General features: G+C 42.0%; 1 protein-coding gene and 1 long non-coding RNA gene across 24 annotated transcripts in view; both read right to left on the minus strand.

Moving 5' to 3' along the window:
- Positions 1–17,887, minus strand: part of LOC143740039 (ubiquitin carboxyl-terminal hydrolase 9X-like) — a 79,720-nt gene that overhangs the window by 20,390 nt on the left and 41,443 nt on the right. For all 23 annotated transcript variants that reach the window (XR_013204714.1, XR_013204713.1, XM_077232087.1 and 20 more), the window contains 12 exons: positions 17,329–17,437; positions 17,099–17,245; positions 16,876–17,022; positions 16,390–16,597; positions 14,648–14,868; positions 12,997–13,115; positions 12,260–12,433; positions 11,623–11,764; positions 10,459–11,212; positions 8,956–9,079; positions 7,147–7,372; positions 2,224–2,371 (listed from right to left, as the gene is read on the minus strand). Coding sequence is in view for 21 of the 23 variants with exons in the window: in XM_077232087.1 (XP_077088202.1) it covers positions 2,224–2,371; positions 7,147–7,372; positions 8,956–9,079; positions 10,459–11,212; positions 11,623–11,764; positions 12,260–12,433; positions 12,997–13,115; positions 14,648–14,868; positions 16,390–16,597; positions 16,876–17,022; positions 17,099–17,245; positions 17,329–17,437 (2,519 nt within the window). In the remaining 2 variants the exon portion in view is untranslated. The remainder of the gene's footprint in view (positions 1–2,223; positions 2,372–7,146; positions 7,373–8,955; positions 9,080–10,458; positions 11,213–11,622; positions 11,765–12,259; positions 12,434–12,996; positions 13,116–14,647; positions 14,869–16,389; positions 16,598–16,875; positions 17,023–17,098; positions 17,246–17,328; positions 17,438–17,887) is intronic.
- LOC143740047 (uncharacterized) lies at positions 6,723–7,137 on the minus strand. The gene is made up of 3 exons (XR_013204719.1): positions 7,069–7,137; positions 6,912–6,949; positions 6,723–6,769 (listed from the first exon to the last, which is right to left on the minus strand). It is a non-coding gene; the product is annotated as an uncharacterized LOC143740047 (long non-coding RNA).

Raw genomic sequence — 17,887 nt, forward strand, 5'->3', positions numbered from 1 at the left:
AGAGCCGGTAATATTATAAACGTGCAGATTAAGAGCCGGTAAAATTATAAACGTGCAGATTAAGGGCCGGTAATATTATAAACGTGCAGATTAAGGGCCGGTAATATTATAAACGTGCAGATTAAGGGCCGGTAATATTATAAACGTGCAGATTAAGGGCCGGTAATATTATAAACGTGCAGATTAAGGGCCGGTAATATTATAAACGTGCAGATTAAGGGCCGGTAATATTATAAACGTGCAGATTAAGAGCCGGTAATATTTTAAACGTGCAGATTAAGAGCCGGTAATATTATAAACGTGCAGATTAAGGGCCGGTAATATTATAAACGTGCAGATTAAGAGCCGGTAATATTTTAAACGTGCAGATTAAGAGCCGGTAATATTATAAACGTGCAGATTAAGGGCCGGTAATATTATAAACGTGCAGATTAAGAGCCGGTAATATTATAAACGTGCAGATTAAGGGCCGGTAATATTATAAACGTGCAGATTAAGAGCCGGTAATATTATAAACGTGCAGATTAAGAGCCGGTAATATTATAAACGTGCAGATTAAGAGCCGGTAATATTATAAACGTGCAGATTAAGAGCCGGTAATATTATAAACGTGCAGATTAAGGGCCGGTAATATTATAAACGTGCAGATTAAGGGCCGGTAATATTATAAACGTGCAGATTAAGGGCCGTGAATATTATAAACGTGCAGATTAAGGGCCGGTAATATTATAAACGTGCAGATTAAGAGCCGGTAATATTATAAACGTGCAGATTAAGGGCCGGTAATATTATAAACGTGCAGATTAAGGGCCGGTAATATTATAAACGTGCAGATTAAGAGCCGGTAATATTATAAACGTGCAGATTAAGAGCCGGTAATATTATAAACGTGCAGATTAAGAGCCGGTAATATTATAAACGTGCAGATTAAGAGCCGGTAATATTATAAACGTGCAGATTAAGAGCCGGTAATATTATAAACGTGCAGATTAAGGGCCGGTAATATTATAAACGTGCAGATTAAGGGCCGGTAATATTATAAACGTGCAGATTAAGGGCCGTGAATATTATAAACGTGCAGATTAAGGGCGGGTAATATTATAAACGTGCAGATTAAGGGCCGGTAATATTATAAACCTGCAGATTAAGAGCCGGTAATATTATAAACGTGCAGATTAAGAGCCGGTAATATTATAAACGTGCAGATTAAGGGCCGGTATTATTATAAACGTGCAGATTAAGGGCCGGTAATATTATAAACGTGCAGATTAAGAGCCGGTAATATTATAAACGTGCAGATTAAGGGCCGGTAATATTATAAACGTGCAGATTAAGGGCCGGTATTATTATAAACGTGCAGATTAAGGGCCGGTAATATTATAAACGTGCAGATTAAGAGCCGGTAATATTATAAACGTGCAGATTAAGGGCCGGTAATATTATAAACGTGCAGATTAAGAGCCGGTAATATTATAAACGTGCAGATTAAGGGCCGGTAATATTATAAACGAGCAGATTAAGAGCCGGTAATATTATAAACCTGCAGATTAAGAGCCGGTAATATTATAAACGTGCAGATTAAGGGCCGGTAATATTATAAACGTGCAGATTAAGGGCTGGTAATATTATAAACGTGCAGATTAAGAGCCGGTAATATTATAAACGTGCAGATTAAGGGCCGGTAATATTATAAACGTGCAGATTAAGAGCCGGTAATATTATAAACGTGCAGATTAAGAGCCGGTAATATTATAAACGTGCAGATTAAGGGCGGGTAATATTATAAACGTGCAGATTAAGAGCCGGTAATATTATAAACGTGCAGATTAAGAGCCGGTAATATTATAAACGTGCAGATTAAGAGCCGGTAATATTATAAACGTGCAGATTAAGAGCCGGTAATATTATAAACGTGCAGATTAAGAGCCGGTAATATTATAAACGTGCAGATTAAGGGCGGGTAATATTATAAACGTGCAGATTAAGGGCCGGTAATATTATAAACGTGCAGATTAAGGGCGGGTAATATTATAAACGTGCAGATTAAGGGCCGGTAATATTATAAACGTGCAGATTAAGAGCCGGTAATATTATAAACGTGCAGATTATGAGCCGGTAATATTATAAACGTGCAGATTAAGAGCCGGTAATATTATAAACGTGCAGATTAAGGGCCGGTAATACGTTCAGGACGAGAGTTCAGAGGTCAGGACGAGCACTCACCCAGGTTGGCGTACATGACGAAGAGGTTGAAGAACTGCTGAAGGTGCCGCCCGTGTTCGGACACTTCTCTCCTCAGCAGGTTCAGCACAGCCCGCAGCAGGTGATCGCTCAGGGTCACGGGGGTCACAGGGGTCACGGGGTCACAGGCCTGTTCACAACGAGACACAGCTGATTAAACGCCATGCCAACTTCAGGGGCTCTTCATGCTGAGGAACTTTATAAGGTTTTTAAAATCTAAAAACTAAATTTGGTTTAAAGGATTAGTTCACTTCAGAATTATAATTTCCTGATAGTTCACTCTCCTCCACGTCATCCAAGATGTTCATGTCTTTCTTTCTTCAGTGGAAAAGAAAAGGTTTTTGAGGATTTTCTCCATATAGTGACTTCAATGGGTTTCAGTGCAGCTTCAAAGTCCCGACACGATCCAGCCGAGGAATAAGAGTCTGATCTACACAAACCAGCGCACATTTATAATTAAAATAAACATTTATATACTTTAACCACAGATATTCATCATGCTCATCCACGACGTCACACATTACGTAATCAGGTTGAAAGGTCACATGTGTTCCTGGTTCAGAAATGTAGAGTGTAAAACTTCATCTCATTTTCTCCTCCAACTTCAAAATCATCCAACATTGTTGTTTTACCTTTTATTTATGCATTTATTTGTAAATGCTGTTTGACTCAGTCTTCGCATGTTCGCCTGTAAACACTGGGTCGGTTCTTTCCGCCTCCGTCACGCGTGACCTTTCACCCTGATCACGTAATGTGTGTCGCATCACAGCTCGTGCCAGACCAGCATTAGTGGTTAAAAGTATATAAATGTTTATTTAGTTATAAATGTGCGCTGGTTTGTGTAGATCAGACTCTTATTCCTCGGCTGGATCATGTTTTCCTCAAAAACCTTCATTTCTTTTCCACTGAAGAAAGAAAGACATGAACATCTTGGATGACGTGCAGGAGAGTAAATTATCAGGAAATTGTAATTCTGAAGTGAACTAATGCTTTAGCTTTAAAAAAATATTTCAAACAGTTAACTGGATAGAAAAGGGGTTAAATCATCACTATCTAATAAAACATGCAACAGGGATACAGGATTTTGAACAAGAGAACATGTTGGTGGATCTTTTCCCAATATTAAAAACTTGTGTGTCATTCTGTAACGGCCTATTCGGCAACTGGTATAAACAACGCCGGTCCCAACGATGATAAAACCTCTCCTTCCAACATTGGGACTTATTTAAGGGAGTTTGTTTATGGAGTCTAGAACTCACTTCTTGCCATTTATTAAAGTGCCTCTATCATGATTTTTCAGATGTTCCCTGTCATATAGTGTGTGATGGAGCTGTGTGTGACTGTAAAAGCTCTGAAAGATCAAAGAAAGTTTTGGTCTCCTAAAAGAAAGAAGCGATTCTGAAACGAGTCGTCAGTAATTCAGTCTCACTTCCTGCTGATCCTGTGCAGGTTTGTAACTAGGGGTCGACCGATTATCGGCGCCGATATTGAGCATTTTTATGGTTATCGGTATCGGCCATTTTCAAAACCGATTTGCCGATAAAATAATTTAATTTGAAATGCGCTATATTTGGCTCCGACGCAGCCGCCTCTGTCGGAACTCACCACTCTGTAGACTAGACCAATGCAATGTCCCGCACATCTGATTAGTTGGGAGTCACGAGTCCGGCCAATCAAATCAACGCTGAAAGCTGAAGGCACTGAAAGTTTAGCCCTCACACCGACAGCACTCGCTGACTGGAGCTGCTGCACTGATCACGCATCAGTTGTCTTGTCTCTCAGAGTTAAGGCAGCTGCAGACTTTGCTGAAGTAGCAATACATTACTCCACTGAAGTTGCAAAACACCTCAATATAATAGGGTCATGTGATCTCCCCGATGCAGAAAACACGGACCGAATCGCGGAATCCAGTCATAAAAACGGACTTTACTGTATAAAGCGGAATGTCACGGAATTTGTCAACTTCTTGATTAATTAATAAACAGCAGGTCAGTACAAATCAAATCGAATTTCAAACTGCAAAGAGACTATTTAAATATGAATCCTGCGTGTCTCTAAATGAATGGTGCAGACGCGTGATTTCATTTAACACACACACACACACACACACACACACACACACACACACACACACACACACACACACACACACACACACACACACACACACACACACACACACACACACACACACACACTGGAGCACGCGTGACGCTTGCGCTGTTTTCAGCCTCAGCCGCATCTTTATATGAGGACATGATTGCATAAACATCATCTCCAGAGCCGCTTAGTCACTTCATGAGCTTTTTAAATCTTCAACTGAGAAAAGTTATCGTCATATCATAAACACACAGAAACTCAAAGATCTCCACGGCAACCCGTCAAAATAAAAGTTCGTTTTTTCATAGGGCCCTAAACATGTACTTTTTGTTAAACTGTAAATAAATTGAATAATTTTGATGATTTAAATGAATAAGAAATGCTTATTGATTACTAAAATTTAATTTAACCATTAAAATAGTCTTTAAGTTTTACAGAATGCTGCTGGGTGCTCCCTGTACATTTTTTTTAAAGTTATTATTATTAATAATAATAAAAATAAAAATAATAATGTTATTATTAACAGTTCTCAGATTTAAAGATATGTTGAAAATAATTTAAAGAAAGTATTTGTCAAAATTCTTTGTTATTCTTAATTTTGACATTAATTTACATTTTTACACCAGACATAGGCTATATATCGGTTTTAAAATATCGGTTATCGGTCTACTTTATCTGTAATAATCGGTATCGGCCCTGAAAATCACATATCGGTCGACCCCTATTTGTAACTAATTAGCATAATGCCAGCCTGTGGTGTTGATTGGCTGAGCAGCGTCTCTTAGCTCCGCCCTCAAACACTGTAGTGTATCTGAGACTGGAAGAGTTTGGTTCGTGTTGTTCGTGTCGAGAAGACGCTGTTTTCTGAGATTGATACGGTAAAACCCACGCCATCGTTACTGTTCGTATCACTGTGATCAAGAGCTGAGATTCAGATATGATAATGACCAATCACAGCAGAGCAGCTCTCAGAGAGGCGGGGCTTAGAGAGACTGAGTCCTCGATCGAAGCGTTTCCGACACTGAGAGAAACAGCTGATGCTGCAGTGCAGATTATGAGGGAATAAAGTGTTCTTGATCTTGGATGAATGTGAACCTGTTGTAGGAGACGCAGAAAAAAAACTAGGAACCTTTAAAACAGCATCATAGGGGCATTTTAATACAGGAACTTTCCTGTCTTCTATTTTAAAGAGCCTTAAAAACTGATAAGTCCATTTCATCTGAGAGTAGAGCCCAAAATGTTTTCAGCCTAGTCTATAGACCTTATGTAGCTACGCCCCTTTTCAGCGCGGAGCTCGTTGTCTCTCTCTCCTATACTGGTTTCTCTCTCCTTCCTAAACTGGTTTCTCTCTCTCCTATACTGGTTTCTCTCTCCTTCCTATACTGGTTTCTCTCTCCTTCCTAAACTGGTTTCTCTCTCTCCTATACTGGTTTCTCTCTCCTTCCTATACTGGTTTCTCTCTCCTTCCTAAACTGGTTTCTCTCTCTCCTATACTGGTTTCTCTCTCCTTCCTAAACTGGTTTCTCTCTCTCCTATACTGGTTTCTCTCTCCTTCCTATACTGGTTTCTCTCTCCTTCCTAAACTGGTTTCTCTCTCTCCTATACTGGTTTCTCTCTCCTTCCTATACTGGTTTCTCTCTCCTTCCTAAACTGGTTTCTCTCTCTCCTATACTGGTTTCTCTCTCCTTCCTAAACTGGTTTCTCTCTCTCCTATACTGGTTTCTCTCTCCTTCCTATACTGGTTTCTCTCTCCTTCCTAAACTGGTTTCTCTCTCTCCTATACTGGTTTCTCTCTCCTTCCTATACTGGTTTCTCTCTCTCCTGTACTGGTTTCTCTCTCCTTCCTATACTGGTTTCTCTCTCTCCTGTACTGGTTTCTCTCTCCTTCCTATACTGGTTTCTCTCTCCTTCCTATACTGGTTTCTCTCTCCTTCCTATACTGGTTTCTCTCTCCTTCCTATACTGGTTTCTCTCTCTCCTGTACTGGTTTCTCTCTCCTTCCTATACTGGTTTCTCTCTCCTTCCTATACTGGTTTCTCTCTCCTTCCTATACTGGTTTCTCTCTCTCCTGTACTGGTTTCTCTCTCCTTCCTATACTGGTTTCTCTCTCCTTCCTATACTGGTTTCTCTCTCTCCTGTACTGGTTTCTCTCTCCTTCCTATACTGGTTTCTCTCTCCTTCCTATACTGGTTTCTCTCTCCTTCCTATACTGGTTTCTCTCTCTCCTGTACTGGTTTCTCTCTCCTTCCTATACTGGTTTCTCTCTCCTTCCTATACTGGTTTCTCTCTCTCCTGTACTGGTTTCTCTCTCCTTCCTATACTGGTTTCTCTCTCCTTCCTATACTGGTTTCTCTCTCCTTCCTATACTGGTTTCTCTCTCCTTCCTATACTGGTTTCTCTCTCTCCTGTACTGGTTTCTCTCTCCTTCCTATACTGGTTTCTCTCTCCTTCCTATACTGGTTTCTCTCTCCTTCCTATACTGGTTTCTCTCTCCTTCCTATACTGGTATCTCTCTCTCCTGTACTGGTTTCTCGCTCCTTCCTATACTGGTTTCTCTCTCCTTCCTATACTGGTTTCTCTCTCTCCTGTACTGGTTTCTCTCTCCTTCCTATACTGGTTTCTCTCTCCTTCCTATACTGGTTTCTCTCTCCTTCCTATACTGGTTTCTCTCTCTCCTGTACTGGTTTCTCTCTCCTTCCTATACTGGTTTCTCTCTCCTTCCTATACTGGTTTCTCTCTCTCCTGTACTGGTTTCTCTCTCTCCTGTACTGGTTTCTCTCTCCTTCCTATACTGGTTTCTCTCACCTGTGTGGATGTGCTGGGAGAGGTAACTGGAGCAGGACACGGGCCGTCCTGCAGGGAAAAGTGTGCGATGAACACGATGAGCTTGGCGAAGGCTCCGCGGACCTCGGCACTGGGACACTCCAGCAGGAACTCGGAGAAGCGCGTGGGGAAGGAGAACAACACGCTGTGTGAAAACCAGCTGCGCACGTTCTTGCTGTGACGCAACAGGAGACACAGGGCGTCATACCTGATGGAGAAGCAGATGAGAGGCGTGTCAGGTGACACTGATCACACACCTGGACCGGGAACTGAACGCACGGCCAGACACACTAGCAGTGCAACGCATCACAAAGTTAACGGTTCGGATCACTTACGGTTTTTGAGCCACAGATCGGATCATTTTTCGGATCAGTAAATAAAAAAATAGAAATAATCATTTATATATATATATATATATATATAGTAGTTTACAGTTCGGTTGACTTTGCTTTTCATATACAGGAACTCTTGAGATTTGTACTTGTATATGGAAGTGCAATAATTCTGATGAAATGCAAATATAAATTTCTCAAATGACAAAAATTGTTGTGATTATAATTTTATGCAAAATAATCATTAGCCTATTAGCCATTAGGTCCCATATTGTACAACTTTCTGAAGTTTTATTTTAGGTTTTGATGTCCTTAAGAATATATATTTGCGGTATAAGTACCAAAAACCATGTCAATATATGTTTACAGCTCCTTTCTCAGGAGCTCTGCCAAGAACAGCTCGATTTTGGCCTGACTACTTAATATTCATGAGCATCTCTTCTAGACTAAAATGCCCAGGCTAAAACTTGACTGAATTAAAACAGGGCAAGGTTGGCTAAATATAAAAAAAAAAGGTACATTTGACACAGGACTAAGACTAAAGCCCCGTTCACACCGCCAGCGACACGCAGCGACAAAGCGACATGATCCCATTCATTTCAATGGAGTGCTGGCGACATCCAGCGACATTGACCGTTGGCGACAGAATGTGGGCGTGTCAAGCGACAAGAGACAAGCGACAAAAGTTGAGAAATTTCAACTATGCAAATGAGAAGCGATTTTCGCGAGCGACAACCAATAGGAAAGAAGCATATGCAGTGGAGCTCACGTCACCGTTTCGAGTGCAGGCAAGACAGAAGAGTTCGAGGATGATTACACTGTTTAATATGATTTAACTGTAACCACATATATGGATATAATAAAATGATGCATGGAAAAGAAACTGTCGACAGTCTCAGTGAGTTTAATTCATACATTTATAGTTCGAGTTCTCTAATTTTATGATGCAAGTTTAGTACTGCTGCAGTTCATTTTACAGTTTCCCCTGCATTGTTTTGACTATTAGGGACAAGAAAATTGATTATTTGTCAAATACGAATGACGTTTTAGTAATTTATGACAGTATGAGTGAGTTTAATTTGTTGATTGATCGATCGTTTATCTAGAAAATTATTTAATCCACTGAACACTGCTATGGTAATATAAAAACACTCTCCCGAAAGCATATACTGTTTCTTTTTAGCCTAATTCCTAGTCAAATTAAAATTGTATAGTGGTATATATCACTTGTGATGGTATTTTGTATAGATATGGCCAGACGTGCAGTCTACCAATAACATTAGAGCGACAGCACTACGAACGCCCACAAGGGACATCACAGTACAGAGCCTAGCGACATACAGCGACAAAGTCGCTGGCGGTGTGAACGGGGCTTTAATGTAAAAATAGCTGACAAAATGAACTCTGTATAGTAGGCGTGTCCGTGCTTTCGGCTGGTCTTTAAAACGGCTTCGCTCACCAGTCGCTCGCAGGGCCTCGGACGACCTTCTTCGTGTGGAAGCCGGTGCTGAACAGGAATCTGGCGGCGAGCTGTATACTGATCATCGCTATTTCTTCAGCTTCAGGTAAAAGGTGATCTTGACCTAGAAGGACCAGAGAAGAGGAGCATCGTAACACATCAGACGTTTACAGATTCTCACACACAGAGTCACTGACTGAGGCCTAGTCCACACCGACACGGTTTTTCCTACACATTCGCGTCCACACGAAAACACAAACACGCTGTCGAAAGCATGCCAACTACGGATGCTCATATTGACCGTTTAACCGTTAACCGAAAGTAAAAATTAACCGATTAATACTACCAGTTAAACTGTTTAAAAGTTAAAATGTTTTTTTTGTTTTGTTTTCTGCATGGTTAAATAAATATTATAAAAAACAATACTATATAGCCTATATTTGTAAACTCACGGGGCGCGTCGACACGAACCACACGCCTACACACATGTTTCGCTGAGCAAGCACACTGAAGCGAGTGAAGAGAAGCAGCTTCTGTGTGGGACCATTTCCACAGAAAGGGCGACGAAGTGACTTGCAAAATATGCTACCCGGTATTAAAATACAGCAGTAGTGCAAGCACACTACAATATCACTGGCGAAGCAAACATCCACGAGCAAATGAAGCGCTTCCCGAAGCTGGCCACTCCAGCGAGACGTTATCTCTGTGTTCCCGGGACATCTGTGCCATCGGAGACCCAGACTGACCCACATCATGGAGACATGGTACTTTAAAAAAAATAAAACTAGACAAGCTGTGGATTGAGGTAGGCCTGCTGTTTTTATTCGACGGAAAACAAATTGCCGGTTTTTCAAAGCTTTGAACGGATTCAGTGTTTTCTTTTGGTCATCTCAATTTGTGAATTAAGTTAAAAAAATATATTTAGTGTAGGCCTATTTTATGTTTTTCTCTGTTGTCACTGTCAGAAATGCTGCAGTGAGTGAACATGTGATGTGAATCCAGGTTCTGTTGTTGATCTGTTCTGTATGCTGCTGTTTGCACATTAATTTAAACCCGTTAATTTTTTTTTGTTGGTATTTTTAACGGGTCACAGAAACTCATCAATTTTATTTTTATTTAATGCCAATTCAATATTATAATCTTATCAGTTAACGGTTAATACTCGGATAACGAGCGGTGGTTGTCGGTCGGGAAAATGAACCGTTATGAGCATCCCTAATGCCAACCCAACAGGAGGCGATATAACCCTAACCGTAAAGCAATGTTGGCCAATCAGAAGCCTGGAAAAAAGGTTATCACCGGTTCCGCTTGCCAAAATGTACACGACAACACTGCAACCAGGGTTTCTAAAAATCTTCACCCCGGCAGGAGTTTTTAAAAAGGTTTGTTTTCAGTGCCGGGATCCTGCGCTAGCGTGTGGAGGAACGGCCAGACCGCACGGAGAAGCTGCGGTTCTGAAAACACCTGGTGGTGTGGACGGGCCTGAGGCGGGTCTGTGCTCACCTGGGGGAGGGTTCAGGTATACGCTGTTGCAGGTCAGCAGTTTCTTCATGAACTGGAAGTACTCGAGGCTGAACTGCATGCGGCTGTGCATGAACTGCACGTTCTGCTTGCGCACGCTGGCCTCGATGGCCAGGGGCATCTTGGGTTGATTGGGCCGGGACGCGAGCGTGAGTTCGCTGATGTACTTCAGCAGCTCGCCGTCGCCCCCTGTGGCGTCCATGCGCTCGTAGAACAGAATATACGCGTTCCACCAGCGCTTCTGCCGCCGGTACGACATGCGCTTCATCATGTGATCGAACACCTCGCCCATGTACTCTCCACCAAAGCACTGGTTCTTCATCTCCTCGTCATCGTCCATCTTACACTCCGTCACGTCACCGTCGTCAAACTTAAACCAGCGGTCCTTCAGCCCGTCGCCGTCGCTGCCGTGGCGTTGGACGATGTACGAGTAGTAGTGTCCGCCGCTAGCCTGACCCGAGTGCACTAGCACGCCCACGAGCCGGTAGCGCGAGCTAGCGTCGCGATTGGCCGGGGGGTTCTCCGGGATCACCTGACTCTCCAGCGGAACCTCGTCCCCCTCCAGCTTCGCCACGCCGGCCACCGTGTACGGCTCCATGTCCAGCTCGCGAGGGAACTCGAAGTAATCGTTGAACTTAATCGCACACTCGCGCTCCCAATCGTAGTCGAAGCGCTTCAGCTGGATGGCTAACACCGGCGGGAGCTTCTTTATGAGGAGACGCTTCACTGTGTCCACCTGACGGAAAACCACAGGACAGATCCATTGTTTTATCTAATGCCATGCAAGCACCTAAGGCTATTTTCATGACAAAAATACAAATATCATCTAAATACAATAAAACCAAGAGAACAAACACAACAAGACATATTATACAAATTATTTTAAATTAACATTTGATTAAAAAATGCAAGACCTTTTCAGGCATAATTTTACTAAACAAGTCCTTAAGTGAAATAACTTCATAAAAGAGCATTTTACTCGTATTAAACCCAGGACAGTCCTATAAAATATGTTTAACAGAGAGGGGAAGCCTACGCATAGAGTTGGGTCTTCCCCTTAAGCAAAAAAGCGTGAGTGAAAACCACAGGACATGTCACTAATTTGTACTTTACGCAAGTTTGAGGGATTCTGGGTAGACATCCTACCTTTTTGTTACACTTCTCACAGTGGTACGCGTTAGCTCCTTCCAGAAGATCCCCTTTAACGTACTGTTCTAACGAGTCGAGCAGGTTCTGGTGGTTCCTGATGTCCACATTCAGCGTTGTGAAGGACTCCTCACACTCATACCTATGAACACACCAGTGTTAATTTCATTTACGAATCATTTTCGTCATTGACATTTTTTCACAGACAAGAACGAGACGAGAACTAAATAAAAACCAGTGTTGAATGACAAAAACTATGACGAAAAGATCGTATTGACATTGTCAACTAATTAAAACTGGATGAAAGTGTAAGGTATAGATTTGTGAAGAGATCCAGTCAGAACTGATGATGGATGTGCACATCTGCGGACAAATACACACAACATTGTGTCTTAATGTTCGTTTTGCAGAGTATTCACGTAAACACCGTCGGCTATGACCATCACGTACAGAACGTAAACCTATGTGAGAGTATCGGATGTGCATCAGTGCATTTGAGCCTTGCAAAAAGAAACTGAAAAACATCTGATGAAAATAAAAAATAGAAGAACTGTAATGGTATCGGCAAGTACCCAAATGTACACTTGTACTTGTATCGGTGCGTCCCTACTCAGAGTGACTGACGGTGCTCCCTCACCTGTGCGGACACCCCTGGCAGATCTTCTGGTCTGCAAACGAGCCGCCCAAGATCCTGCTGAGCATGCTGGGATGTCCAAGGGCCTTCAGCGCCTCATCCAGACTGTCCACCAGCGAGTTGAAGAACTCGAGTGCGTCGTGCTGTTCCCTCAGATTGACCGGTTCCCCCCATAACCTGCAGGAGCGAATCAAACGCAGTCTTCACACGAGCCAATCAGAACAACCCGAGTAATGACCGCTCACACACACATTTCCCCATCACACACGCCTCACACTCAAGCCAATGACTGATCAGATGAACTTTTGAAAATGTCACAGTGTTGTCACAGTGGATATTAATCCGGGAAACGAGAAAGTACACAAATTACTAACTTTAACTTTATATAACACGCAAAATCTGATGTACACAGACACCATCAGAATAAAATGATTCCAATTGATGAATGCGAACAGAGTTTACATGCGCTCACTGCGCAATAAACAGACTTTCCTGTTTCCCAATGACAGATTATAGACTAAAGAACAGGAGAGTGCGAGCTCAGGCGTTCTCATCACCGTAAAAATAAAGGTCACAACACCAAAGTGTGGAACCCGATGTGCTCCACAAGCGCGTCAGACGCGTGAGTAAGGCGTGAGTAAGGCGTGAGTAAGGCGTGAGTAAGGCGTGAGTAAGGCGTGAGTAAGGCGTGAGTAAGGCGTGAGTAAGGCGTGAGTAAGGCATGTTAAAGGCGTGAGTACCTGAACTGCTTCCAGAAGCCTCGGGGCACGTAGTACTGCAGCCGGGACGCCGCCAGGTGCCCGAAGATCACCTGCAGATGCCGGAGCACTCCGATGTTATACTCCTTACGGTCCTCCGCCTGATGGAGAGAGAGAGAGAGAGAGATGGCATCACCTCCATCAGTCTGATCCAGGGTCAGTACAATATAAAGCCCTCCTCGCCAATGAAAGCTCAGCAGAACCTCCTCCTCTAAACACACTCGCTCTTCAACTCCTCCATCAGACTACACCCCCCGCTGACCACAGCTACAGCCCCAAAACTATTGTTAAAGAAATACACACACGTCTAAAAGACACCTATGATGAGTCACTAAAAGCACATTTTGACCTCCAGAATAAACTCCAATGTTACTCGACCCTCAATAGAACCACTAAATTGGCCAGTTATCTATTTATTAAACATTTTAAAGAAAGACAAATCCTCTCCAAATACAGATTACGTGACCATGATCTAGAGATAGAGAGAGGTAGACATAGACAAACATGGAGAGAGAGAGAGCAGAGGAGTGTGTGTGTGTGTGTGTGTGGACAGAGAGAGAGAGCAGAGGATCTGTAGACGGTCTACAGCACATAGAGGATGAGGAACACTTTCTGCTCTTCTGTCCCAAATATACCAATATAAGAGAAACTTTTCTGTCAAGATTTGAAACCTTGATTCCATCATTCTTTGAACTGAGTGACACTGAAAAAAATGTCCATCTTACTCGGAGAAGATGTTAATACAGCTGCACTAGCGGCTAAATATGTGCTAGCTATTCATAACGCCAGAGAGAGCTAATTCTCTAGAGTGATCAAATGTATTTATTTATCTATTTATTAAGATAGATTGTGTTTATCTATCTATCTTATCGGCTTATATATCGTTTCAAAGCAGCTTTACAGTGATACTAGTTAACAATATATAACAGTGATAATGAATGACTAACCCAGATCTAGAATAAAGTTATTGACCAGATAAAGTTAGTTTTGATTGATTCACTTTCGTTGTAAAGATCATTAGTTATTAACTTAGCGGCCGCTAACACACACCGTTCAACAGAAAACCCTTAACACACTCCGGCCGCTCATGTGACCCTGGACTACTAACCCAGTCACGAGTCGCACGGGTATATTTGTGGCAATGGCCAACAATACATTATATGGGGCAAAATTATCCATCTTTCTTTAATGCCAAAAATCATTAGGATATTAAGTAAAGATGAAGATATGAAGATATCATCTTCCATGAAGATATTTATTAAATTTCCTACTGTAAATATATAAAACATTTATTTTTGTGAGTGAATGCAGCAAATCATGAACATAAATGCACAACTTTAAAGGAGATTTTCTCAATGTTTAGATTTTTGCAGATTTTCAAATAGTTGCATCTCGCCCAAATATTGTCATATCTTAACAAATCATACATTAATAGAAAGCTTATTTATACAACAATCAGACTATTCTGAAAAGAATTTAAAAGCATTGACCCATGTGACTGGTTTTAAGGTCCAGGGTCACATATGAATGTAGCTTGAAACGGATTTGTAAAGATCAGATTTTTAACCGTTCACACAATCTAAATCTGATCGGATTCCAGTCGTATCTGCATTGACAGTCTGAGGGGTTTCACCTCGTTGTCCTGCTTCTCGTCCCCGGACGTGTCGTCGTCGATGTCGCTGCCGGTGCCCTCGATGGCCAGGAGCCCGTTGCGGATGTGTGGGATCATGTAGAGCTGCTGGATCACGGAGTTCATGTAGCATGTGGCTCCCGCGTTCTTCAGACCCACGAAGCCTCTGTTCGGCCTCGGCCCCACCGGCGGGAGATACTCCCACTCCGTGAGAGCCTCGCAACCTGAGAACACACACACACACACACGTTACAAACATGAGCCTCGTCCAGGAAACAGCAGCAGAACGCATTTATATAGAAGATATGATTCATTCAGACGCTTTACGTGAGTGAGGCTCATTAGCTGTGCTTCCTAACACATTTAACTAATGCGTAAAGTTGGAATAAAGCATAAAACATTTGTGAATAAAGCAGCGTTTTCATCTCATGTGTTCAAGAGAACAAAACCATCACTAAATATCAGTAATAAACAAAGTTTCTGCAATCGGCTGTTTCTCCCTCCATCATAAACGAGTGTGTGTCGAGCGTCAGACGAAACACAATAAACGCGGTCATGTTCGGGAACACACTCGTGTGTGTGTGAGACGCTTCCGGAGGAATTAAACCCAATCAATCGGCTCACACACTTCCACTCCAGCGTTTCAGAAACACCAAACCAGCATTAGAGACGCTGCGACGCCATTGGCCCGCTGGTTACTCCAGTTATCCAATCACAGCCGACGCTGAGGGAGAGTCACATGAGGTTTTCGTTGCACATCGAGGTATTTATTAGGTAAATGTGTTTTAATCGTAGTTTATACGCTTAACATCGGTCTCAATTGAGCGCATACGTTTTAGGCAATGTCCCAAAATTGATCTAACCCTCTGGTGCTCTTCAGGTGGCGGTAAAAAATTACCAAATGTTTGTTTTTTTATGAAATGAATGTACAATATTTTAGTTTGATAATGTTTCTAATTTAATATTTTTTATTTGAAAGGGATTTTATGGTACTAAATTATATTTACGCTGTATTTATAATCCATTTATACACTTTTTGAGCATAGACCTGAAAATTATGTCCAACTTAAACTGTAGTAAATCTTGAATGCTTTAGAGCGACAGACTGAAGTTTGATCTCTTTTCAAAGTCGACACTTGGCAGATTATTGCTGAAGTGAAAAAAGTTTTAAAAAGTGGACTTAAAGTTACAGAATTGTACATTTATTATGAAAAATGTGCAAAAATACTATTTTCAATTTTTTATATGAAATATATATTTAAAAAAAAGGGTTAGGCTTTACTCTAAACTGTAAGAAAATCAAAGCCATAAATCTAAACAAGTAGTGTTCCACATGTGAGCTGATATCTCAGTAAATGAGCGTTCAGTGAGAGGTTGCAGTTCCAGACGCTTCCACTAGAGGAACTTCGTCTCATTCGTTTCCAATTCGTCATTTCTGACATGAGGAACACAAGTGTGAATATTGTTTCAGGACCGTTTAACCTGTTCTAATCAAATCCATGATTTTTTTTTTTACACAGCAGTGCCAAAACCTTTGCGAAGTTTTATAGCATTCCAAAGAAGAAAAAAAAAAACTAAAATTTTCGGTCAAAAATCGTAGAGATCCAGAGGTTGGGTGAGTGGAAATAGCCAATGATACACTGAAAGCAAACATGCCCAATTCTGTACAGAAGCTCCAAAATAGCTGAGGGTCGGAGAGACGCTCCTAACAGCTGATTAACTGAGAAGGTGATTAGTGCACGTGCCTAGATAGTACATGTCCGTGAGCGTGTCGACGATCTGCTTGAGGTTCCGCACGCAGCCGACAGCCAGCGCCACGAGCAGCTCGAAGCCGGCGCTGATGGAGGCAGGACTGGTGCACACTGGGATAGCTTGCTCCGCCGGGAACTCGCCGCTCTTCACGTACTGCAGGTACGCGTTAGACGCCGGGAAGATGAAGTCATCAATCAGCTCCTGTGACACACACACCAGAAATTAACCCAGGTACAAATTAAGTCATCTCAGTTATGTATTTCAGAAATGTACATATACAAAGTCACAGTTAGCGAAAACTGTATTAATTTAAACAATGTAACAATTTAATGTCGAATCAATGAGCTCATTGAAGTATGGAATACTTGTAAGTAGTAAGTAAATACTAAGTTCGTTCAGTGAGGTTTCATTTTTGTTGTAAAAAAGTTATTAATTTTGATCAATAATATTGTTGAATATGAACTGTATAGGACCTTCACCTTTATTAGATTAGCCCCATCTTTCTCACAGCCGATGTAGAATTTCTTCTCGGGCGTCTGGAAGGCCAGCAGTTCTTTAGTGACGCCCAGATGGCCCTCGAGGATGGTCTCCTCCACACCCGTCTCGCTCGTCGTCTTCACCTCATCCTGAACGAACACGAAAAACAAAGAGTAAACCATGGCTCTCGAGCTGCGGGTCGAAGTGTTGCGGGTGTGAACTCACTCGTATCCGCTTGAGCCAGTCGATCTCGTTGTTGAGCAGCACCTCCGCGTTCGGCAGGTTTGTGTTGCTGTTGTACGCGTAGTTGAGCAAGTGGCGTAACAGCGTGAAGTAATCGCCAGCGTGCTTCGCTCTTTCTTTAGCCGTACTCTGAAACAGCAGCAAGCCATTATTAACGCCATCTGAACATGTTGCATCATGGGTCAACCGTTCTGCATGAGTGCTGTACTCACTCCCAGGACGGTGAAGAGGAGGGTGATGAAGAACAGCAGGGGGCGGTGTCCCATACAGCACCTGGTGGCCATGAGGAAGAACTGCTCCTGTGCCGTCTGACGCACCGCTCTGAGGGAGAACAACTCAAACTTCACCACAGTTTCTTTTCTCATGTTAAATTAAACGCTAATCAGCTTTAACCCTCTGGTGCTCTTTGGTCATTGAGTTTTTTAGAAAAATGTTGGTATGAAACTTGAAGGTTTTAGGTTTTTGCTGAGTGAACACAAAAAAAAATCATGGCCATGATTAGAACAGGTTAAATGGTCCTGAAACAATATTCACACTTGTGTTCCTCACGTCAGAAATGACGGATTGGAAACGAATGAGACGAAGTTCCTCTAGTGGAAGCGTCTGGAACTGCAACCTCTCACTGAACGCTCATTTACTGAGATATCAGCTCACATGTGGAACACTACTTTAGATTTACTCTGTTTTAGAGTAAAACATGTTTTTGAAAATGTTCATATACAAATTATAAATAGTATTTTATGCACATTTTTCATAACAATAAATGTAAAA

The sequence above is a fragment of the Siphateles boraxobius genome, unplaced genomic scaffold, assembly GCF_051911475.1.
Source record: "Siphateles boraxobius isolate OS27281-9 unplaced genomic scaffold, OSU_SipBor_1 163, whole genome shotgun sequence".
NCBI classification, from domain to species: domain Eukaryota; kingdom Metazoa; phylum Chordata; class Actinopteri; order Cypriniformes; family Leuciscidae; genus Siphateles; species Siphateles boraxobius.